Source organism: Bos javanicus, chromosome 15 (assembly GCF_032452875.1).
Source record: "Bos javanicus breed banteng chromosome 15, ARS-OSU_banteng_1.0, whole genome shotgun sequence".
Taxonomy (NCBI): Eukaryota; Metazoa; Chordata; class Mammalia; order Artiodactyla; family Bovidae; genus Bos; species Bos javanicus.
Genome location: NC_083882.1, coordinates 14,290,378 through 14,316,317, shown reverse-complemented (window position 1 = coordinate 14,316,317; position 25,940 = coordinate 14,290,378). Strand labels below are relative to the sequence as shown.

The 25,940-nt window shown below is 41.4% G+C and overlaps 1 protein-coding gene across 2 annotated transcripts in view; it reads right to left on the bottom strand.

Moving 5' to 3' along the window:
- Positions 1-6,922: 6,922 nt before the first annotated feature.
- The window catches only part of MAML2 (mastermind like transcriptional coactivator 2), a 400,670-nt gene continuing 381,652 nt past the window's right edge, over positions 6,923-25,940 (bottom strand). For both annotated transcript variants that reach the window (XM_061440147.1, XM_061440148.1), the window contains exons 3-5: positions 25,709-25,912; positions 15,728-15,839; positions 6,923-10,699 (exon numbers count right to left, since the gene is read on the bottom strand). In XM_061440147.1, coding sequence (XP_061296131.1) covers positions 9,681-10,699; positions 15,728-15,839; positions 25,709-25,912 — 1,335 coding nt within the window. In that variant the 3' untranslated portion in view covers positions 6,923-9,680. The remainder of the gene's footprint in view (positions 10,700-15,727; positions 15,840-25,708; positions 25,913-25,940) is intronic.

The following is a 25,940-nucleotide window of genomic DNA, read 5'->3' as shown; positions in this document are numbered from 1 at the left end:
GGTGGGCTACAATCCATAGGGCTGCAAAGATCTGGACACGACTGGGAGACTAAGCACAAGAAATTGTCTTGCCTAATCCAAGGTCATGGAGATCTATATCTGTTTTTTCCTAAGAAGTTTATACAGTCCTTAATTTAGGTCTTGTGAACCATTTTAAGTTCACTCTTGTGTGTGGTGTGAGGTAGGAGTCCTACACCATTCTTTTGCATGTGGATATCCATTGTACCCACACTGTTTTTGAAAAGACTATTTTCCCCCCTTGAATTGTCTTGGCATTCTCAAAAATAGTTTGACTATAAATGTGAGGGTTTATTTTTGTACTCTCAATTCTACTCCATGGATCTTTATGACTATGCTTATGCCAACCACACATAGCTTTTATTTTTGTAGCTTTTCAGTAAGTTTGAAACCTTCCTTTTATTTTAAAATTTAGTATTTTAGATAGGGAGGGCCTTTCAGTGTATCTCATCTGCATACCACAACAAATCTAAATCAATCACTGTTTATATTCATTCGTTTATTCACAATAGAATGTTATTAGTGAAAACTCCAAATAACTTAACTTAGCTTTCATTTCATATCTAAGAATCTATTTCAGATATATAAAAAGGCATCAAAAACAACAGTCATGTAATTTTCCTTGGAAAATAACATAATTTGAGTCCCTTGGGTGTACCTTCTCAATCACATTTCTCTATAATCCCTCAAAGATGACTAACATGTTGAATGTATGTTTTTCATTCCCATGCATGTCCTTATACTTGTATTTACCATCATTTCCAACCACCTGTTTGCCTTGCTATCCCCTACTACAGTGCCTACAACTCTAAATCCTTAATACCCAGCCTCTCTTAAAGATCTGAAAGGCCATAGACACAGTCATAGCTAATGAGGTGTGGTAGAAGTCTCTGAGGAGGAGTGACCTTTCCAAAATGAAAAGGTAAAGATTTTCTGTAACATTTTTGCCCTTCATAATTTTGCCTTTCATGTTTCCAGCTTGGTACACAGACTTGAGGCTAAGGTAACTATCTTGTCATCACAAGGTGACAAGAATGAGCAAGAGGACTTCTATGCTTCCTCATGCAATAGGGAAGAACAAACCTGACTCTATAGTAGCTCTGTTCCTTTTACTTTAAATCTTGTGCTCTGAAGAAAGTGAAAGTGTTGGTCACTCGTCGTGTCTGACCCTTTGCTCGTCTCAGGATGCCCTCATCGTCCCATTCAGCTTCTCAGCTCATCTGTCACCCATGGAACCAATCCTTAGCACCAATTCCTTGCATCAGAGTTTCTCTGACACTCGAACTATTTGAAGTGGCTCTTATTTCCTTGACTATAAGCCGGTGATACTTTTTGACAAGTTGAACTCTCAGTCCTAAACTAAAATTCCTGCACATTCAAACAGACGAGCATTGTAGCAGGAGATATGATTGGGACCTGAGATAAGTCTGATCCCCTGGGCCCCACCCCAGCACCTACTGTAATATACTTCCTGAGGAAAGGGGCGATTATTCCCATTGTAAAATGCAGCTGGCATGCATCCTGAGGAAAGAGGGGAGTTCTTAATGCTTCTCCTCCCCAGACCATTGGTTTGAAGGCTCCAAGGCAAAACAGTCTTGATTCTTCTTGGTAGGAAGGATGTGATGTTTACATGTCAGTTTCTCTTCCAAATAGAACTCCTTATTACCTCCATTCTATTCTTTCTCCAACTGCATACACTGGGAGGGGATAAACATCTTTTGAGCTTAGATTGCTGGTTCATCTTGACCTGGCAGAAGAGAGTGTATCTCACTTGGGTGTGTGGGACTAGGAGGTGGATGCAGTAAGTAGGTTTGATTTGGAAGTAGTTGAGTATGCTTGAGTTGTTCGTGAGATTTTGACACTGACGATGTGAGAAAAACAGTGTGTGTGGAAATACGACAGTCAATAAATGACACTACATATTTGGGGTTTTATTTTCGACTTCTTTATCTCCCTCCCTTGCCCTCTGCCCTCCTTCCCTCCCTTCTTCCTTCTCTCTTCTTGCCGCAAGAAGTCAATTCTGACTCCATGTTGGAATTATTTCTTTGACTTGCTTTCCGTTGCTTTTGCTGTTATAATCACACGTAAAGGCCTGCTTCAGAGAGTTCTGCCCCTCTGCCTGACCGTTAAAGTGCCCTAGCTCAGGACCCTGTCCACCTGTGGATGTCAGGAAGAAAAAAATTAACACATCCCCCCGCCTGAGGCTTGCCATTCTAGGGGGTATTTGCAAGATTAATGGCCTTTTTACTTTGTTTCCTCACCTCCCCCCATCCCTGATCTCTGATGGATAAAAGAACCTGGCATCCAGACCCAGGTAAGAGTTATTTGCAGATATTACTCTGCAATCTTCTCAGTCAGCCAGCTCTCCAAATAAAGCAATTCCTTGCCTCAACACCTCTTGGATTCATTGGCCTGACATGCGGCAAGCAGAGCGAGCTTGGACTCAGTAACCTTCTTTTTTCTGACAAGAGCAATCAGATTTTCTTTTGAGAAATCACCTCTGTCCCACTCTTGGTTCATATAGTTTGGTAGTATTAATACTCGGAGAAGGCAATGGGAACCCACTCCAGTACTCTTGCCTGGAAAATCCCATGGACGGAGGAGCCTGGTAGGCTGCAGTCCATGGGGTCGCTAGAGTTGGACACAACTGAGCGACTTCACTTTCACTTTCACTTTCATGCATTGGAGAAGGAAATGGCAACCCACTCCAGTGTTCTTGCCTGGAGAACCCCAGGGACGGGGAGGCCTGGTGGGCTGTCGTCTATGGGGTCGCACAGAGTCGGATACGACTGAAGCGACTTAGCAGCAGCAGCAGCATTAACACTTCCTCTGCCTCTAGGGAAAGGCACTTGACTCCGGACTTGCTAATCAGACCTCACCTCTCTGGCCAAAGTGATTGTCCAGGGATGGTCACATGCCCGAATCAAAGCTTGTGAGATGCAAAGTTGGTCATGTGGCACTGGGAGTTACAAGGATTTGTCTAGAGCTTCTAGCAACCATCTTGCCACCATGAAGAGGGGCCTGCCTGAGAATGGGGTCAAGAGAACAGGACAGCAAAGGTGAGGGACAGAAAAGAACCAATTCTTGATGACGTTACCTGCTGGATTCAGCTGTGCCTAAACCCAGGCCTTTGTAGCTATGTCCATCAGTAAATTCCTTTCTCTAAGTTGGAGGTCTTTTTCTCCCTTTTTTCCTTCCTCCTTCTATCCTTTTTGCTGAAAGAACCCTATAAAAACCTCCTATGTATTTACACAGTCTTTTATATACTACTGGAGAAGGCAATGGCCACCCACTCCAGCACTCTTGCCTGGAAAATCCCATGGACTGAGGAGCCCGGTAGGCTGCAGTCCATGGGGTCGCAAAGAGTTGGACACGACTGAGGGACTTCACTTTCACTTTTCCCTTCCATGCATTGGAGAAGGAAATGGCAGCCCACTCCAGTGTTCTTGCCTGGAGAATATACTATTCTCTCGTTCTCCTTTCCTCTTTCTGATAGAATTCTAAGTATTGTAAAAAAGTTTCTACATATTTATGCACATCCTAGCACTAATGATGATTCAATTTGGCAAAAAGAAAACTTAAAATAACAAAAGCCCACTTTTAATATTATTGCAGGCAGGTCAGTTCAGTTCAGTCACTCAGTCATGTCCGACTCTTTGCAACCCCATGAATCGAAGGCCTTCCTGTCCATCATCAACTCCCAGAGTTCACTCAGACTCATGTCCATCGAGTCAGTGATGCCACCCAGCCATCTCATCCTCTGTTGTCCCCTTCTCCTCCTGTCCCCAATCCCTCCCAGCATCAGAGTCTTTTCCAATGAGTCAACTCTTCGCATGAGGTGGCCAAAGTACTGGAGTTTCAGCTTCAGCATCATTCCCTCCAAAGAAATCCCAGGGCTGATCTCCTTCAGAATGGGCTGGTTGTATCTCCTTGCAGTCCAAGGGACTCTCAAGAGTCTTCTCCAACACCACAGTTCAAAAGCATCAATTCTTTGAGGTCAGGGGTGACAGCCAGGAGGACCAACCCCACGCCTGAGGCCAGGGACGGCGGCCTGGAGGACCAACCCCACGTCCAAGGATCAGTGGCTGCATGGGGGGCCTAGAGGAACTATCCCACGTTGAAGGTCAGGAAGGGCGGCGGTGAGGAGATACCCCTCGTCCAAGATAAGGAGCAGCAGCTGCGCTTTGCTGGAGCAGCTGTGAAGAGATACCCCACGCCCAAGGTAAGAGAAACCCAAGTAAGATGGTAGGTGTTGCAAGAGGGCATCAGAGGGCAGACACACTGAAACCATACTCACAGAAAACTAGTCAATCTAATAACACTAGGACCACAGCCTTGTCTAACTCAATGAAACTAAGCCATGCCCGTGGGGCAACCCAAGACGGGCGGGTCATGGTGGAGAGATCTGACAGAATGTGGTCCACTGGAGAAGGGAATGGCAAACCACTTCAGTATTCTTGCCTTGAGAACCCCATGAACAGTATGAAAAGGCAAAATTCAGGTCAGAGATGACAGCATTTCGTTTTAAAAATCTAATGTCAATATGTTTTCTTAATTCTCATGGTGTGGTGTTTTAGTAATGTTATTATTGACAATGAAGTTAATAGTAGGGCATTACCTGTACTTCATCTGTTATAGGAACTTAGGAAGTGTATTTAAAAGATATTATACTGCCATTTAAAACTCACAAAAGTCCGTTATTATATATCCAGTGAAGTACACTACTCAAAGTATGGAATTTCTTCTCCCTGGTAGGCAAATATTTTATGAAATTCTATGATCTCACAAGAAAATGACCAATTACTATCACACCCCAGCTTTTGATTTTTAGGACTTGTTTTTAGTCAATGGGCACCTACATCTGTATTACTTTTCTATTTGTCTATAAACAATTTCTGGCTTATTTTTATGAAATCTCATTCTCATATGATTTAATTTTCAAGGAGAAGGATGCTTTGGTAAATAAAGTTGACTAGAAATCTGAAATTTTTCAAAAGGTTGATTGGACAGTGATTTCTGTATTTTGAAAATGATGCTTTGAGTCTTTTTGGTTAAGTTTCCACTTAGCTTTGGAAAAAAATCAATCACAGAGTTTTAGAGTTGGGAAGAAATGAGAATCATCTCAGCCCCAAGTCCTCATTTTAGAGTGAGGAAACACAGCCACAGAGATATAAAATGGAAATAGCGGATAAACCGTTTAAGCCTGTGTACTACCTTTGGGAAGAACAGAGGAAGCAGCTGAGCTTTCTCTCTCTTTTCACTCATATGTCTACCATCTTTCTTCTCAGGTATCCTTCCATCATACTAGGATTGATTTGATAATTTTAGAATTATATATTTCATCTTTATTTTTGTTGTCTTTTACTTTTTTTTTTGCACTTAAACTGTGTAGATTTTTTGGTATATGAATTACATCCCAATGTATCTTTTAAAAGTAAAGTAAGGCTATAAATCATTTGCATATTATATACGTTGAAAATATATTTCTCCATTTGTCTTAGGCCAAGACAAGAATCCACCCTCAATGCAGGAGCTGAAGGACATGCGGGTTCGATTTCCTGGGTCAGGAAGATCTCCTGAAGGAGGGCCTAGTAACCCACTCCCGTATTCTTGCCTGGAGAGTCCCATGGACAGACGAGCCTGGCAGGCTACGGTCCATGGGGTTGCAAAGAGTTGGGCACGACTGAGCGACTTCCCTTTCACTTTTCACTTTCATTCATTGGAGAAGGAAATGGCAACCCACTCCAGTGTTCTTGCCTGAAGAATGCTAGGGACGGGGAGGCCTGGTGGGCTGTTATCTATGGGGTCGCACAGAGTCGAACACGACTGAAGCGACTTAGCAGCAGCAGCAGCAGCAGGCAGGTAGGCAGTCTTTGTTTAGTACAGAAAAATTAAGTATTTGTGTGATGAAATCTGTTAATCTTTTTTTTAATTTGTTTTTTTATTGAAGGATAATTGCTTTACAGAATTTTGCTGTTTTCTGTCAAACCTCAACATTAGTCAGCCATAGGTATACATATATCCCCTCCCTTTTGAATCTCCCTCCCATCTCCCTCCCCACCCCACCCCTCTAGGTTGATACAGAGCCCCTGTTTGAGTTTCCTGAGCCATCAGCAAATTCCCGTTGGCTATCTGTTTTACATATGGAAATGTAAGTTTCCATGTTACTCTTTCCATACATCTCACTCTCTCCTCTCCTCTCCCCATGACCATAAGTCTGTTCTCTATGTCTGTTTCTCCATTGTTGCCCTGTGAATAAATTCTTCAGTACCATTTTTCTAGATTCCATATATATGTGTTAGAATACAGCATTTATCTTTCTCTTTGATGCTGATTTTATATGTTTACAACCTTCCAGAGTCATTGGACAGGCATTGGACGTAAAATATCAATTTTATTATTGCTCCATTAATAATGCTAATAAAAAGGATAATGTCACACATCTTTTTTTGGCAGAGGGGGGAGGGACAATGGAACCCCAACAACATATTTCAACAGTTGAGCAAGAAAATTTAACAGAATGGTTTCCCTTGTCTCCTGTAAAGGCCCATCTTTCTCTCAATCTCCTTGACTCCAAAGAAGGACTGTGTAAATATGCTCAGTGAGACTGTGTTTACCTTGTTTGGTGTTCAGTCAGCCTGGCTGACCAAATGCCACACAGCAGGCCAGGCAAGGGTTTACTGTGCCTGAGAATTAGGCGATGTTTCTCCAGGATTTGGTAGCTGTTGTGGATGTGGGATCTTAATACAAACTTTCTAAGTGAAGTAAAGAATGTTGAAATGAGACAAGTCAACACTTCACTAGTAGTAGAAGCTTCCCAAAGAATAAATTTGCCCATCAGAACTTTCTGTGATAAAGTATTGTTGGTGACTGAAACATGATTTCATACAAGAGAACCACTTCGGAATTTTTTAAGCTATTTTTTTTTTAACACATGAAATTATACACGATACAAAATACTTGTCTTACAAGTTGAAAGCTTTACAGTTATGGGTACAGTTACAGTAATGCAAGTAATATTAGTGCATTCACTTAGAACAGAGTTATCTGTCTTCATTGGGCTTAACACAAAGCCAAGAATGAATTATTTGCTTAAATTATTTTCTAGTCTTTGAATTTAAAAAAAAAAGGAAAAATTACTTCTACCTCATGGATACTGTGTCAGAATGATAAGCAGTGCCAACAATTAAGAAGTCTGGTATTTCTGTAAAAGGGAGATTGCATTCCCATAGCCTTTAAGTTGTAAATCCTGAAGTTTTGGCTGCAAATGTCTATCAAATCCTCATTATCTCAGCTTACATCATCTTTGGTAATAGGCTGCCAACAAACAGAAACTATAGACTACACCGTTTTTTTCCAAAGAATCCTGTATTTTAATGAATAGCTGAATAAATAGACATTAATTATGAAATTCACATTAAGATAGAAGAAAATCCAAACATTCTGATTGCTTTATCTCTTAAATTTGATATCTACTACAAAAACATACTATTTATGTTAGGGTAAAAATAAGCTGAATCACAGGAGTGTAACTGGGACGTGCTGGCAGATATATATACAGTAACATGGAGGAGCCATAAAACAGAGTGTTCGTATGTACATAATTCTTGCATGGAGCAACACTGATTTATAAAAATGGGAAGACACACAATAGACCACATGCAACAAGGACCAATACACTGTGCACAGCAGAATAATCAAACAAGACGCAAGAGCTGTGGGTTTAAAAAAGGATTTGGGAGCAGGGAAAAAAAAGGAAAGAGTTGAAACCTGGAATGCTTTCTTATTGAGGTTTCAGAATATAAATTTGTCTAACAAGCCTCTTGATAGTTTTCAAAAGTTCCCACTTGACCATCTAGGGTGAAGAGTAAGAGCTAAAAATAAACCATCATATTATACAAAACTTTGTATATTAGCATACAAAAGGTAACAATTTACTTTTTGTATAAAATATAACCTTTTGATAGTATATTTATTTCACATATGTATAAATATAACCCAAAGAATATGCTTTAAGTATTTCTACCAAAATATTCTTTACAAAAGTTTACAAAACAAGTAATTTATTTATATTTACAACCTAGCACAGAAAAGATTCTGGGCCAGTGATGTTGGTATTGTGTAAAAGAAAGAGAGTGCTTCTAGACATTTTAAAGATCACAAGAGGGCTTTGCAGAACTTTCAAAATGTGTTCTTTCTAGAACAAGTATCTAAAGAGTTATTAAATGATTTCAGTTAAATATCTTTTGATACTTGAATACGTGAGTGTATAACTAAACAGGCTAAAGATAACCTGTGTTCCTCTGTAATGAGGAAAATGATAGTAATATTTTGCATACATCCCAAATCAGCGTACATCTTCCCCATTTTACAGCTGATCTGTTACAATTCAGCAGGAACTCTTTCTTTGATACAGTGCTCTGCCCTGAGGGAGAAAACCTGGATATGGAGGGCCCATCTAGCATGTGGCATGATTCATCACATCAGGGACAACAGAATGAGCAGACTGCTACTGACAGATCACATTCTATTTAGTTGTTCACCCAAATAATGTGTCTAAATAAGGCCAGATTGGTTTTTTTTTTTGTCTCAATTACACTTTCCTTCAAACCCTATGAAATAGATATGTACCCACCATCCCGAATTCTGACCTTTTGCTTCTTATCTTCAACCAAAACATGACACTTAATAATTTCAGTTTTGGTCTCCAAACTTCCTTTTCTTACAAATCAGTCTCTGACCATCAAAATAAGCAGAGCGGGCCAGGTTCGGTTTCACTCAGCGGGGACACTAACCAGCAGGCATCATCAACAATAAGCAACACCTCAGGTTATTTGTGGTTAATACATCTCCTTTAAAGCAATGCCCAGGGGAGTGAAATCTGATGCAGACTGGTATGCCCTAATATTTCAGTATGATTAGGACAGACCATAATTGAAGCTTAAGATTCAGAAACTGGGTTCGGAAACCGGTGGTGGAAAAAAGTTGACCAGCTCTGTGTTCCTGTTCCTCACTAGACACAGCATCTTGCTAAAGTACAGGATAGGTGGGAAAACTGAAAAAGTGAGGGATGAATCTGGGGAAGAAATTCTAGAGTCCACTGGATATTCTCTGTGTTCTCCAGTTTTCCCTTACTTAGGACACTGGTTACTCCAAACAAATCTATAACATTTCAACCTACCCTGGAAGTTTTAAGAAACCTAAATGAAAAGACGGAGTGGAGAGGTTAAACCACACATACATCTGTTGGAGTAGATTAAGGGATTTGTTGCTTGTTGCTTGGAACTAGTACCTCTGCATGACATGGGGTTCAAACAAGCTACAAGTTCTATTACTTTTCTTTCAGGGAGAAAAGGAGCTTGGGAAGCCTATTTTACACAACTAATTGTACATCAACATCATCGTTCTGTTTGGATAAACTGGATACTGTCCTGGGGTTTAGACAGGCAAAGGTGATCCCAATGTTTTACTTCCAGGTTTGAAATTTCAAACAAGCATTTGGACCAAGACGTTCACCACTACAGTTACTTTCTGCTTTCCATTTTTAAGCCAAGGTATCTTCCTAGAGTCCAACTAAAAGGCAACAGTTTGGCCTTTCCAGAGTCCTTGTAAAATACTGCCTTCTGCTGCTTGGAGTTTGTGAACTGTCTCCCTCTTCTCCTCTAGGAATTGTTCCCCAAGATTTCATCAAGATTGATGTCTTTCATCCAGTCATCATTACCAGGCTCTGTCTTCAATAAAGAATCGATGAAATCAGCATCACTGTTTAGGGCAGGGCCCATGTTATCAGTCTGCTGGTTGAGAAAGTCAAAAGCTAAGTCGTTGCCATGGTCAGTTCCTTGAAATGCCCTGGAACTTTGGTTGGGTGAAGGAAAACCGCCGGCTGCCAGGGAGGGTGGCTGGCTGACTGTCCTCGACTGGCTCAGCCCTGTCCCTGCCTGGTTCATAGTCGGCAAAAGCTGTGTGCTTAGCTGATTTGGTCTGAGATTCAGACTTCGGAGCGGACCCATGTTTTGTCCATTTAGTGTCTGGCTCATCTGGTTCATGGGTCTCATTTGCACTGCTGGTGTTAACTGATTAGAAGGAGCCACTGCTCTCTGGGAAAACTGCTGGCTACCTACCGCCTGTTGCAGTGACTGGTTTGGAGCATAGGCTGTAGTCGTGCCCGTGGGGAAGCGCACTCCTGCAGACTTCAGCGCCTCCTGTTGTTTGGCTGTTGCCTCTTGAGAGGCCCAGTTTGGCGTTGCTGTGTTGGATGTGATCATTACATTCGACGTTCTCTGTGCTGGCATGCTGGCCATGCTGTGGGTTAAATTTGGTCTTAATTGTTGCGAATTGCCAACAGATCCAGCTCCAAAAGTGGCCACGTTATTATTATTATTATTACTGGGCCCTAAAGTGGGTGGCCGTGGCATCAGAGGGTTGTTTTGATTTGCTATCAGTTGGTTTGGGTTTCTTGGTTGGGTCAGTTGATTCATTCCTGAAGTGATGCTGTATGTGCTGGGTTGGCTGCAAGGCAGGTTCCCATATATCCCTATGTTCTGAACGGCTGTGGGTAAGGACGGCATTCGTGTCCCGTGAGAAGTAGACATGAGGCTGGAATTTGGAGTTAAGATGGTGTGCGTTGAAACTGGGTTTGCCAAAGCCTGGTTAGAGTTTAAACTCACTGTTGATGAGCCACCTAAGAAAAAGAAGATAATTATGTTAGTTCAAAACAGCAGGTTATCTCCTCTCTTACAGCAGTTGACAATAGCTTATCAGCTCTGAGACTGCCTCTGGGTGTAAGAACAAAGTAAGAGAAATAATCATCACAGCATACTACATAAAAGGAATAAGACAGCTTTTGGGGGGAAGTACCACCCTAAGTTATCCCTTGGTCAAGAGTTTACACATTATAGAAAAAAGACTGAAATAGAATGGTTCTATTTTTTAGACTTTACTCTCCTGGAAACACTGAGGAATGATAGTCAATCTTCCATTTTGAATTACCTTTACTCTGTTTCAAGACCAAAGACTACATCGTTGACTTCCCATCTGTTGTAAAATCCATGCTACTGGTTACCCCAGGGTCCAAATTAGAACATGTGGATGTATCTTATACATGGCTACTAGATCAATGGTCCAAATCTATGGCCTTGAAAATCACGTCCAGTTTTCATCTTTATCATCCCCACTCAAGAATTTGCCACAAGATGGGTAAATTCCCATCTCTTCAAACATTTGGAATTGAGTGTAATCCCTGCTCCAGTGATTATTTCCATACAGAGAATAGTCTGTTCTAGGAGGTATAGTTATCATGGCATTGTTATCCACACACCATGAGCTACTTCCACTCATGCCATTTCCTTCTCATATGATGCCCTTCTTACTGCACCAAGCCCTATCTTTTCTTCAAAGGCTCAGGCCAAGGTCCACGCTCCTTCGTTAAGCTTTCCCTGATATTCCAGCCTCCTCTCTCAAGCAGCATTTGCTCTCTCAAGTTCTACGTAGCATTTAGCTTCAGTACTGGGAAATCCATGGAGCTGCAGTTGAGCCTACATCGATGCCTATAAATAAGGGATTGAATGTGGGACTGTTCAATCACAGCCTGCTAAATAGGGAGGCTCCACCTATCAGATAGTGATTGATCAATACACTGAAATCTTCCTCGCTTGGGGAGGTTAAAATCATCATGGGAAAGACATCTTGAGAGGTAAAAATGGAATGCCAGAAAGGTAAATAAAAGTGCCTGCTAGATGATAAGTTCCCTGAGAGAAAGAATTTTTGCCTGTTTTGTTAACTATCGTATTCTCGAACTGTAGTGGATGGTGCATTCAATTGATAATTATTGAATGAATGAATGAGACAATGAAACAAAGCTATAACTTGGCAATCAGAAATACTGAGAAACAGATAATTAGACACATATGAAAATCAGAATGGCAGTGTGTGAAAAGAGAATGGCTGCAATTATAACCTGAGGCTATCCTCTACTGCTTGGGGACAGCTAGCATGGTACACACCCTGAAAGTCAGAAGTCCTTGCTGTTTGTTTAAAAATACCTGCTGCTAGACTACATTCCTCTTGAAGCAGGAGCAGTCTCTTGTGTCTCCTTGTATCTCCAGGTTTAGCACAGGGCCCTGTGTGTGTTTGCAGGGCAGTGTTTAATGAAGAGGGATCAGAGTCAGATAGGAGATACTTGGACAATAACTCAGAGTTCACAGGATGCTAATGCCATTAAGCAATATCATCTTGGTATCTGGAGGTTTCATGAAAAGGCAATTTCCATTATAGAAATGCTATGGAAACACTTCAGACACTTTAAAAATCACTCCCTGTAGATGCCCCCGATTTTAACAATATGCTCTGAAAAGGTATGTGAGTAGAGCTGTGTTTTGTGTTTTTTCCCAAAACATTTATTGTTAGGGTCACTTAAGTAGCAAACATCTGTGGTGACATTAGCATAGAATCAAATTTTCAAAAATTCAACTTAATTCAGTTTTCCAAAGGTGATAGCCTGTAGGAACAAAGTCTAGGATGATGGTTAGAGAGTGAACATGTTGTATTAAGAGGACATCTTTCAAAAGTTGATATATTTGGTTGGTGTTATTAAGTCTTTTTTTTTTTCTTTTCAAAATTTGTACCCTTTATTTAGGTTACTTTACACTCTTAAAAATTATTCATTTATTTATCAAATTATTTTTTAAACTGGAGTATAATTGCTTTACAGTGTGTGCACACACACGTTAGTATTTATTAAAATTTATTAACTATTTATCATTTAAAGTATCTTTTAAATTGGAGTAGAAGTGCTTTACAATGTTGTCTTAGTTTCTGCTGTATGACATGAATCAGCTCTGTATACATATATCCCCTTCTTCTCAAGCCTCCCTCCCACTCCCCCATCCTACCCCTCTTGAAAGCTATATTTTTAAACAATCAGAAAAGAGAGAATTTCCATAAAGATCACAAAATATTAATCACAGTTACTATTTAGAGGCTCCTGATATGTGGTAGAAATTGTTCTAGGTGCTTTTCATACAGCATTTCTAAGATTAACATCTGGCCGAAGTGACTATTATTGTCCTGAGATTGAAATAAAGAATGTTAAAAGAGTTTGTGTTGTGCTTGATGTTTATTTCATTCTTAGAAGACATGGGAAATACAGCACTCTAGTGCAGTGATTCTTACCCATTTAGGAGTTAGCAGCTAGACGCTAAGGATGCCTCCCTTACCAAACGCCCATATACACTGTGGAAGAGACTTAGAGGTCGAAATAACCGACCTCCATGTCTTCCTTAGAAACACAGCCTTCATTTTGCAGCAATGTGTCCAGCTGAAAAGCCACAATTTGCAATCTTCTTTGCTGATGGGGTCAGGGTGGGGGGATCCATGTGAATAAATTCTGGCTAAAGGCAGAAGTTACTAGTTGAGTATCCCAAAAAAACCTACTTTTAAAAGGGAACCTGATTCCTTTGGAAGGCCATTTTACCTTTTCCCTTCTTTCATCTTTCTACCTGGAATATGGACACGAAGCTGGGTGATGTGATAGCCACCAGGCAACCCTTACAATGGAAGCTACGTACTCAAGAAGGCGGAATAGAAAACAAAGAAGCCTGGACCCCTGACAACACCATAGAGCCACCAGCCAGCCTCTCCCTGCTCTCGCTGGGAATCTCATATGGCTGGGAAAAGAAAAGCCCAAACATTCGCTTCGAATGTGACATAATATTTCAAAGTGCGCTTAGCTTACCCCAAGCCCACTGGTGGGCTAAGAAGGCTGTGGTATAAGAAGCCATGCTCCAAATAAAACCCATCTTGTCATTCAACCTTCTTGAGGAGAGACTCAAACAGAGAATCCTGGTTTTGCCCTGAGACAAAGCAATCTTAGAGAATGGAATACATATGTCCCATTCCTGACTTTAGTGGAAGGAGGCAATCTGGTGCATTTGAAGGAGTTTAAATAAACTAGAATGATATATTGATTACTACACTTAACAGGATCAGAAAATAGTAATGAACAGAAATATTCACAGCCCCTCCCTCTTTAGAGCATCTCCTTTATGGTTTCCTGGACAGATGAAGGTAACAGGTACAGCAGAGAGAATCTGGGACACTCAAGGACAAGCTTAATTTACATGAGAAGGTACAGAGTTCTGAACAGAAAAGACTGGAATAGATGCTGACTAGGAGAAAGCAGGGGCCACACAGGCTAGGTTTGAGAGAGGTTTTTTAGAGTTCAGAGAGTGGAAGGAGAGAGATTTTAGGGGTAGTATCTGTCATCTATATTGTATTGGGAGATCCTTTAAGAAGTTTTGCTTTATATATACAGCAATTTAGTTCAGTCACTCAGTCATGTCTGACTCTTTGCGACCCCATGAACTGCAACACGCCAGTCCTCCCTGTCCATCACCAACTCCCGGAGTTTACCCAAACTCATACTGTTCAAGTCCGTGATGCCATCCAGCCATCTCATCCTCTGTCGTCCCCTTCTCCTCCTGCCCCCAATCCCTCCCAGCATCAGGGTCTTTTCCAATGAATTAACTCTTCGCATGAGGTGGCCAAAGTACTGGAGTTTAAGCTTTAGTATCAGTCCTTCCAATGAACATCCAGGACTGATCTTCAGAATGGACTGGTTGGATCTCCTTGGAGTCCAAGGGACTCTCAAGAGTCTTCTCCAACACCACAGTTCAAAAGCATCAATTCTTCTATGCTCAGCTTTCTTCACAGTCCAACTCTCACATCCATACATGACCACTGGAAAAACCACAGCCTTGACTAGACGGACCTTTGTTGGCAAAGTAATGTCTTTGCTTTTTAATATGCTATCTAGGTTGGTCGTAACTTTTCTTTCAAGGAGTAAGCGTCTTTTAATTTCATGGCTGCAATCACCATCTGCAGTGATTTTGGAGCCCCCCAAAATAAAGTGTGACACTGTTTCCACTGTTTCCCCATCTATTTCCCATGAAGTGATGGGACCAGATGCCATGATCTTAGTTGTCTGAATGTTATATACATAGCTTTATATATACATATATATATCAAACCTAGGTTTGATATATATATATATATATAGCTGCACAAATCTTAGTTGCAGCAGGCCAACTCCTCATTGAGACATGTGGGATTTTAATTCCCTGACCAAGGATCAAACCTGGGTCCCAGGCATTGGGAGCTAGGGGCCTTAACCACTGCACCACCAGGGAAGTCCCTTGCTTTATATTTTACATGTAACCCACTTTTGGTATTTTGAGAGACTTCCTAAAGACGTAATTTGCTTTTCAATTATTTTTTGGTAATAGGGCTATTTGTCTTAGGGAGATGAGCCCAAAGTGGAGACAGAAAGATTGGACTCTATGCAAATAACAAACGGGACCATGAGGGTGAAATATCTGCTTATCTTAACACTGTCTGGGTCAAAATACACTGTTGGGAGAAGAATGGTTGAACCAAGCATTTAGAAAATATTTATGCTTTTTAGACTTTCAGAGGTAATCCCAAGAGCAGTGAAAACCCTGAATGAGGAACAAAAATAAGTTAGAAAAACTTGATGCTTGGACTAAAAAATAGTCCAATTTGGTCCTGATTGTAAGTTAAATGGGAGCTAGAGAAGGAGTCTAAGAAAGATGTTACAATTAAATATGAAATGAGGAAAGGAGGGAATATTAACAGCTGAACAGTCTTCTTCTTTTCACAGTTAGGAATTTTATTAATTTTTAAGAACACTTACCAGAATACTGAGCAGTTGGTTGCATGTTGCCCACATTTCTTCTTTGGTCTTTATAATCTGGTGGTGGCCTTGTCAAATGTCTGTTTATCTGATCTTGTGGAGCAATTTTCTCCTAGAAAACACAAATGAAAATATAATAAACTGCATTGTTAGTTTCTCACTTGTAAAAATGTATAGATTGTGATTCAAAAAGGTAAGAATATTATTATTCAAAAGGTAACAAATTCTGAATAAACACTGTTACTCAAAAGGTAAGAACAATTTTGCAGTCATAGTTAAGAATCATGGATCTTAGTTGGTTTTTTGTTTTGTTTTGTTTTGTTTTCATGTTTCAAGCCAGTGGCGAATCATGGACCTTATTTAGAGACTGATCTTTTAGATTTCAATTTCCTTCATAAAAGTTTAGTTTCTACCTCTGGTTAACATTCAACATGTGTTTTGAGTCTAGTAACTACTCTCATTTTCTTTACTTTGCAATTAGCTTTCAGAGAGGACAGATTTTCTGTGACTTCAGAGATAGGTATTTCTAGTTCTGTAGCACACCTGATATATTTTTTGTACTTTATGTACTTCTGGTCCCACCATGTACGGAAGGTATAGGAATAAGACTCAGGTAAAATGCAGGACACTCAGGTATTCTGTGTTTTTATTTGCTAAATTTGGCAACCTGAGAGATAGGAGGAGATAACCTATCAGATAACTGACATAGGCATTCTGTGCATATTATCTCACTTTCCCTTTCATAAGGTTGATTGCTGCTGCTGCGTCGCTTCAGTCGTGTCCGACTCTGTGCGACCCCATAGACGGCAGCCCACCAGGCTCGCCCGTCCCTGGGATTCTCCAGGCAAGAACACTGATCCTACTTAATCGATAAGGAATGGAAGTGTTAGGTAGGAAGTTAGGCCTGAGGGGTGGCCTGGCCAAGAGGATGCAAGCTGATCTCTAAAGCCCACCCCAGGCACGCCCCAATGCGGCACAGGAGAATTCACAGATACGCTACAAAATAACCAGAGACGGGTCCAACTCCTGTGCATGCGCCCTACGCAGCCAGTAGATTTAAAAACTAACCAGTGGGGCTTCTCCAACTCCTGTGCATGGCCACTGATGCAAAGTTGTGTTCTCAAGTGACCTTAGGCAGCCGGGAGCCTATTAAGGATTCATAAATAGTCTATATACACATGCATCTGATTATAACAGGCTGAATTATGGGAAGGACAACCTGTTGTTACCTAACTCGCAACTGTCAATCAAAACTGTCAATCCACGCTCACCTAAATGAATATGTAAAAGCCGCGTCTTTAACAACCTCCCCCACCCCGCCCCCACCTCATCACTCTGGTCCCAGTACCTCTCTTGGCTTGGCCCACCTCTCTCTTGACGTTCTTTTTCTGCTCTTTCTATTCTTCCTTCAATAAACTTGTTTCGGCCATGGGTAAGACCTCAGCTTCTCCTCTGTGTCTTTACCAAGGCCCACCGAGGGAGGGTCCTCTTCGACCTCCCCAAATCCATGAACAGAAGCTTCCTTAGGTTGAGTAACTTGTCCAAGATCACACAGTAGCAGAACTGAAACCCGATCCTGAGTCAAAAACTTAGGCTTTCTGATCACATGATCCAAGGGTCTCTTGCTGCTTCGTTTCTCTGCCAACCCATTCTCAGAATCCAGACATTTCTCAGATTCCCTTCTTTTCTTCTTTCTGGTATGAGCCCCCTTTAGATCTTTAGAGTAGGTGAGTTTGGAGGTGAACAGAGGAAATAGGGGCATTGTTTTTATATTAGGCCGAGTGTTCGTCGCTCGGTTGTGTCTGAATCTTTGTGATCCCATGGACTGCAGCCCATCAGGCTCCTCTGTCCATGGAATTCTCTAGGCAAGAATACTGGACTGAGTTGCCATTCCCTTCTCCAGGGGAACTCCCCAACCCACAGATTGAACCGGGGTCTCCCGAGTTGCAGGCACATTCTTTATCATCTGAGCCACCTGGGAAGGCCCATATGAGTCCAAAGAATACCACAAATGTAGCAGGGAAGAACAAATCGAACTCCATGTTAGCTCTGCTCCTTTTTCCTTTAAACTTTGTGCTCTGTTGGCTGTGCTTAGTCATGATGGCTCTGCACCTTCTGTAAAAGAATGTTGCCTAGAGCCTGAAATATACAAGATATCCCATTCTGCGGATGCTGATCTTTAAGAGTCCATTCATATAGAGATAAAAAATTGCAGAACAGAGAATAACATCTGTCTTGTTAGAGGTTTTCAGGAACATTGTCACCTGACCTACCTGGACAGTTGCAAAAACAAAGAATTGGGACACCGAGACATTTGCCATAACTGACCACTCCCTCCCTCACCTTGCCTTTAGAAGTGCTTTGCTGAAAGCCTCCTGGGGTTTTGGAGTGTGGGGGCATGAGCCGCCTGACTCCTTGGCCCTGCAATAAATCTTTCTCTGCTCCAAGCTCTGACGTTTTGTGTTGCTCGGACTCACCGTGTGTCAGGCACATGGATTCGCGTTCAGTAACAGGAACACACCTGCTGGGTTTACCATTCACTGGAGGGAGGATGCAAACACATCATGAGGGACAACCCAGTGTCCCAGCAGAACTGTAGTAGAATATTACAGGATTGGGGCTTTGATTAGGTGACTTAGGGAGGGTCTAAGGAAGAGAGGATTTGTTCTAGGTTGTAAGCTATCAGAAAGTGAGGTCGATTCTATCACTGAGTAAAGAACTATTTGTTGTGCATTCAGCAAAAGACGGGAAATTTTCCTATTTTGTGAGTTGCACAGTGACCTTGTTTGTGTCAGTTTGTAGACAAAATTATGAAGTGGCCTTCTTTTGTCTCATTTTATCATGGTCTCAGAGCAATACTGTCTGAGCTTCGTATTCTGTAAAATTGTTTAAGTCCAACAGAAAAGAAAATAGCCTGACTGTGAGTTTCATATCAGTTCTGGACATCAGGAAATGCTTTTGTCTTTCTCAGTATGGATCAGGAAGTTTTTACAATGTTTCACTGCAACTTTACGTGAAGCTCAAAGAATTGAGCTTTACATGAAGCTCAATTTTTCGAAGATAAAAATAATTGGCATAGGTTCAGTTCAGTTCAGTCGCTCAGTCGTGTCTGACTCTTTGAGACCCCATGGACTGAAGCACGCCAGTCCTCCCTGTCCATCACCAATTCCTGGAGTTTACTCAAACTCATGTCCATCAGTCGGTGATGCCATCCAGCCATCTCATCCTCTGTTGTCCCCTTCTTCCGCCTTCAATCTTTCCCAGCATCAGGGTCTTTTCCAATGAATCAGTTCTTCGCATCAGGTGGGCAAAGTATTGGAGTTTCAGCTCCAACATCAATCCTTCCAATGAATATTCAGAACTGATTTCCTTTAGGATTGACTGGTTGGATTTCCTTGCAGTCCAGGGGACTCTCAAGAGTCTTCTCCAACACCACAGTTCAAAAGCATCAATTCTTTGGCGCTCAGCCTTCTTTATGGTCCACTCTCACATCCATACATGACTACTGGAAAACCACAGCTTTGACTAGATGGACCTTTGTTGGGAAAGTAATGTCTCTGCTTTTTAATATGCTGTCTAGGTTGGTCATAGCTTTTCTTCCAAGGAGTAAGCGTCTTTTAATTTCATGGTCCTGTCACCATCTGCGGTGATTTTGGAGCCCAAGAAAATAAAGTCTGTCACTGTTTTCATTGTTTCCCCATCTATTTGCCATGAAGTGATGGTATGGAATGATATGATCTTAGTTTTTTGAATGTTGAGTTTTAAGCCAGCTTTTTCACTCTTCTCTTTCACTTTCATCAAGAGGCTCTTTAGTTCATCCTTTCTACCATAAGGGTGGTGTCATCTGAATATCTGAGGTTATTGATATTTCTCCCTGCAATCTTGATTCCAGCCTGTGCTTCATCCAGCCCAGCATTTCTCATGATGTAGTCTGCATATAGGTTAAATAAGCAGGGTGACAGTGTACAGCCTTTATGTACTCCTTTTCCAATTTGGAGCCAGTCTGTTGTTCCATGTCCAATTCTAACTGTTGCTTCTTGTCCTGCATACAGATTTCTCAGGAAGGTAAGGTGGTCTGGTATTTAAGAATTTTCCATCTCTTTAAGAATTTCCATAGTTTGTTGTGATCCACACAGTCAAAGGCTTTGGTGTAATCAATAAAGCAGAAGTAGATGTTTTTCTGGAACTCTCTTGCTTTTTCCATGATCCAGCAGATGTTGGCATTTGATGTCTGGTTTCTCTACCTTTTCTAAATCTAGCTTGAACATCTGGAAGTTCTTGGTTCACATACTGTTGAAGCATAGGTTGGAGAATTTTGAGCATTACTTTGCGAGTGTGTGAGATGAGAGCAATTGTGTGGTAGTTTGAACATCCTTTGGCATTGCGTTTCTTTGCAATTGAAATGAAAACCTTTGCAGTCCTGTGGCCACTGCTGAGTTTTCCAAATCTGCTGGCATATTGAGGGCAGCACTTTCACAGCATCATCTTTTGGCTCAACTGGAATCCCATCATCTCCACTAGCTTTGTTCATAGTGATGCTTCCTAAGGTCCCCTTGACTTCACATTCCAGGATATCTAGTTCTAGTTGAGTGACCACACCGTCATGGTCATCTGGGTCATGAAGATCTTTTTTGTACAGTTCTTCTGTGTATTCTTTCTACCTTTTCTTAATATCTTCTGCTTCTGTTAGGTCCATACCATTTCTGTCCTTTTTTGTGCCCATCTTTGCATGAAATGTTCCCTTGAAATCTCTAATTTTCTTGAAGAGATATCTAGTCTTTCCCATCCTATTGTTTTCCTCTATTTTTGGCATTGATCACTGAGGAAGGCTTTCTTATCTCTCCTTGCTGTTCTTTGGAATTCTGCATTCAAATGGGGATATCTTTCATTTTCTCCTTTGCCTTTAGCTTCTCTTCTTTTCACAGCTATTTGTAAGGCCTCCTCAGACAATCATTTTGCCTTTTTGCATTTCTTTTCCTTGGAGATGGTCTTAATCACTGCCTCCTGTACTATGTCAGAAACCTCTGTCCACAGTTCTTCAGGCACTCTGTCTATCAGATCTAATCCCTTGAATCTATTTCTCACTTCCACTGTATAATCATAAGGGATTTGATTTAGGTCATATCTGAACGGTTTAGTGGTTTTCCCTACTTTCCTTAATTTAAGGCTGAATTTGGCAATAAGGAGTTCATGATCGGAGCCATAGTCAGCTCCCGGTCTTGTTTTTGCTGACTGTATAGAGCTTCTCCATCTTTGGCTGCAAAGAATATAATCAATCTGATTTTGGTGTTGACCATCTGGTGATGTCCATGCGTAGAGTCATCTCCTTTGTTGTTGGAAGAGAGTGTTTGCTATGACCGGGGCATTCTCTTGGCAAAACTCAGTTAGCCTTTGCCCTGTTTCATTTTGTACTCCAAGGCCAAACTTGCCTGTTAGTCCGATTATCTCTTGACTTCCTACTTTGCATTCCAGTCCCCTATGATGAAAAGGACATCTTTTTTGGGTGTTAGTTCTAGAAGGTCTTGTAGGTCTTCATAGAACCATTCAACTTCAGCTTTTTTGATGTTATTGCTTGGGGCAAAACCTTGGCTTATTGTGGTATTGAAAGGTTTGCCTTGGAAACGAACAGAGATCGTCTGTTGTTTTTGCGATTGCATCCAAGTACTGCTTTTCAGACTCTTCTTGACTGTGATGGCTACTCCATGTCTTCTAAGGGATTCTTGCTCACAATAGTAGATACAATATAGTTACAGAAAAATCAATAAATAGAAAAGAAAACCTTGTAACAGATGGGTAAATTAGATGGAAGTCAAATGTGGGCTACATAATTTAGAACCATTTAAACCATGTATTTCTCAGTTTCCCATCAAATTCCAAACCTTCTAAGTTGAATAAATCAACTATAAAGGGGAAAAAAAAAAAGTGGGTTTAAAACAACAACAAACCAAATTCAAATTCTTGTTTCAAAGGAGAAAGACTTGAAAGGCTCAGAGGGAATTTGGGGCATCAAGTAATTCATATAAAACACAATTTTGATGAGCTAAGTGTAAATGAATCAGAAACATATGGATTACATTTCTTTTAAACATGGGTTTACAAATTAAGGGAAAAAGTGGTTGGTGAAACTCTTTCTGGTTTTGCCCAAACCCTAAATGTTCAAGAAACAGCTTGAGATGTTCCATGAACCCAAATGTGGCAATATTCAACCATTCCTGCTGTAAACTATTGTGCAAGCTGAGAGTTTTGATTTTTATGCCAAGCATGGGACTTTCTGAAGTCTTCTCTTTTTCAGAAGCATCCATTCTATTTTCTTATGTAATTAGGTGTTTCTGTTCAAGAAAACAGAATTCATGCACACACACATGTGATAATTAGGCCCCTTGGTTCTCCATTAAGGACTAGATTTCAAATCTGGGTTTATTTTTGTGTATATTCAACCTACTTATTGATGTTTTGTTCTCCTGAGGGGTTACTTAGGTTGTTCAAAGAGTAACATATAGTAACATATGTATCTCTGGAACCTGAGTTTCTTAAAGTACTTGTTCACAAATGAGCTAGAGTTCATGGCCTTAAACATGGGCTGTGATAGAACTGCCATCTTGTCACCTGATGGTGCTCCCTTTGTGGTGAAGAGCAGCAAAGACAAGACTCCAACACTGAATGAAGACGGCTCTGTTCGCAAGAGAATGACATCCCCACTGTAAGCAAGTGGAAACCCACAGGCCACCCCTGTGAGTTATTTCTGTGCAACATGAAATTTAACTTCACAACCAGTGTCTCATATTCTGATATCTTGAACCCAAAAAGCGAACATAGAAATCATCTTCTGTGGCCCATATCTGTCTTGCTTCAGTTTTGCCATCTCAAAATGTAAAATGTGGATAATTCTAGGACCTCCCTCAAACTCCCCTTGAAAGGATTAATCCTTTTAATTCTGTAAAAACTCAGCATGGTGCCTGGCACAGAGTAGGTACACAAGATACGTTGGTGATTCTGATGCCCGTTGTTAACAAGTTCTACTCATTTCTCTTCTTTGTGTCTCACTGGTGGGAGAATAATAGAGAATAAGGATAATACACTTTTATGAGAAAAATGTCTCCATTTAGGCGCCTATCTAGCCTTGCCAACTGACTGCAAATGACTACAAAGCATATGCTAATGTAAAGTGGCATCAAAGACGGTTTCCTCCTGGATATGCTAAAAAGCACAGGCACCCTCAATGGTGGCCAAACAAAAAGAAATGTGAATGGCTGATAAAAATCACAAAAACAGCAGCCTCATTCCCATTCATCTCCCATAGCTTATGCCCCTGCCCTTTGCACCTGTCCCAGTGGTGACTCAACCGGGGCTCCATGGGAGCTAGGATGGGGCCAGGACAAGACCCTCAGGGGTATCTCCTTGCCTTTTAATGAGAGCTGAAAATCCAGAAATTCAGCCTCTGCCTGCTATCAGTCAACAGATTAGTAGTGTTGATGGCAACGATGAACGTGTACCCAGTGAGCCAATCTTAGATTATCTGTTTTTCTCATCTACTGCCCTTGTTTCCAAGCTGTACTGTTTATGAAGATCATCGAAAGGGAGGGAGTGGGTAGGAGGAATGGAGTTTTCAAAACTGTGATTTATGGTAGAAATTAGTTGTGTCATTTAGCCATCCGGTCAGTGGTTCCCCTGTACCTTAGGGCAGCACTCAAGTTCACCTGTAAGTTTATTTCTCACTACTCCTTATTTGAGTCAAACACATTTATTTCTCACTATTTCTTCTCACATTCTCTGGACTCTAAAATTAATTCCATTTTTTCATGTCTTAAAAAAAAGATTGTTATATTATGATTTATACTTTTCACTATAAATTAAATATTTCATAATACAGTCTCAAACTAACCAACAAATACACACATTAGGCTATACCTCTTGGTCTCCAGCCACCCTCCCGACCCAGGGATCAAATCTGTAACTCCTGCATTGTAGGCAGCTTCTTTACCATCTGAACCACCAGGGAAGCTCCCCAAAAAACCAACTCTTTGGGACCCCATGGACTGTAGCCCATCAGGCTCCTCTGTTCATGGGATTTCCCAGGCAAGAATACTGGAGTGGGTTGCCATTTCCTTCTCAAGGGAATCTTCCCAACCCAGGGATCAAACCTATGTTTCTCTCATTGGCAGGCAGAATCTTTACCACTGAGCCACCTGGGGAGCCCTTTATACCTTTATTATAATGCAAATCAAATCTGAATCAAGTACTTATTTGTTGCTAAGTTACTTCAGTCGTGTCAGATTCTTTGCCACCCTATGGACCCTAGCCTGCCAGGTTCCTCTGTCCCTGGGATTCTCCAGGCAAGAATACTGGAGCGGGTTGCCATGCGTGCCTCCAGGGGATCTTCCTGACCCAGGGATTGAACCCACATCTCTTATGTCTCCTGAATTGGCAGGCAGGTTCTTTACCACTAGTGCTACTTGGAAAGTGCCTATTATGCTGCAAATCAAGTCTGAATCAAGTACTTGTTTAAAATGCTTTGAAGTCCTCCCCATTGCTTTTCAGACAATGCAAATTCTGATTTGCAAATGCCTCTGGTCTCTGATCTCTGGCCTCCTAGCCTTTCATTCCCTATCTGTGTATACATGACCTCCCTCAGCAAGCCTAATATGTTGTATACTTTGAGTCTTGGAATATGCTGGTTCTTCTGGTTGGACAGTCCCCTGTTCTTCCTTCCATCTCCTTCTTCACCTTCAGATCTTCAGTAGCTATAACTTGCTCTCTGAAATCATTTCTGGTAGTTCCCACATCACAGTATTTAATCATATATATTACAATTGCCTGTTTGACACCTCCAGAAGGCTCTAAGCTCCTTAAGGACATAGACAGGGTTGTCTTGTTTATGGCTGTAGCCCCATTGTGAATTAGTAAATATTTACTGAAGAATTACAGCCCTTATTACACCTGGGTTTCTGCTCACTGCAAAGCTCCTTGAGGATAAATTTGTCCTTATTTTATTTTCTGTGTACCTTAGCTCTATCAACCTGGAGATGGTTAATTTTCCTCTTTCTTCTTTAATTCGGCCAAACAGTTTGAAGGGAATCAAGAAATCTGGAGAAGGGGTTTTGGTCTTAGGAGGAAGGAAGGGTTTGGATCAGTTGTTGAATGTATGAGTTTGAGAATACAGAAGGGACGAGCAGATACTTAGGTAGTATGTGAGCGAGAACGACCTTGCCTTTAAGGTGAAAGTGAAAGTGAAGTCGCTCAGTTGTGTCCAACTCTTTGTGACCCCGTGGACTGTAGCCCACCAGGTTCCTCCATCCATGGGATTCTCCAGGCAAGAATACTAGAGTGGGTTGCCATTTCCTTCTTCAGGGGAATCTTCCCGACCCAGGGATTGAACCCAGGTCTCCCGCATTGTAGGCAGACACTTTAACCTCTGAGCCACCAGGGAAGCCCAAGCCTTTAAGGTAAAGCCACTTAAATGTGAGGAAATGGGAAATACACTTTCAGTTTCCTTAAAAAAAAAAAAAAAAAGAAATCTATTCTGAGATGCTTTATTTTGGAAGCCAAATTTTAAGTTTTGGAACTCCACACTGGCTTTTAAAGCTGCTTTGAAAACTCTTTTATCTCTAAAATCAGTTTGGATTTGAGTTGATTAAAGTTTTGTCCCTATTTTCTGCCCCTCGGCACTGTGGAACAACACTGGTTTCTTTTTCCTGATTCCAAGGCCTATGTGGTGGTTCTGAACATTCCTGGGCTGGGCAGGGCTAATCAGCCCAGGTGCTGTGGATTCCAACTGTCCAGCACCTGGTAAATCAAGTTTTTTTTTTTTTTTTGCCCTGTAGCACTTTATGTATGGAATTAATCTCTCTTACAGTCAAGACACCCTGGTTGCTGTGCCACAGAGGGACACAGATACAAGGGCAGCAAGTAGAAATGGAAACTGATGAATTCCCTCTGTTGGGCCAACAGGTATGCACGGTAGGAATTAGGAGAACATTTTACCGCATCAGCCAGCATCTGCTGCTGGAGGAGAAGCTGCTGTTTCTGCTCCATGATCTGCCTCTGCAGAGTCTGTTTCTTTCCCATCAATTGCTGATTCAACAGTGATTGCTGGGAGTTCATGTAACCACTTCCAGTGTTTGGATTTGAGCAGGGGTTGGGACTTGGACTGGGGCCCGCGTTCTGGCCTACCACAGAGTGTTGATCCTGAAAAAGAGAAAGGGAGGGGGGCGGA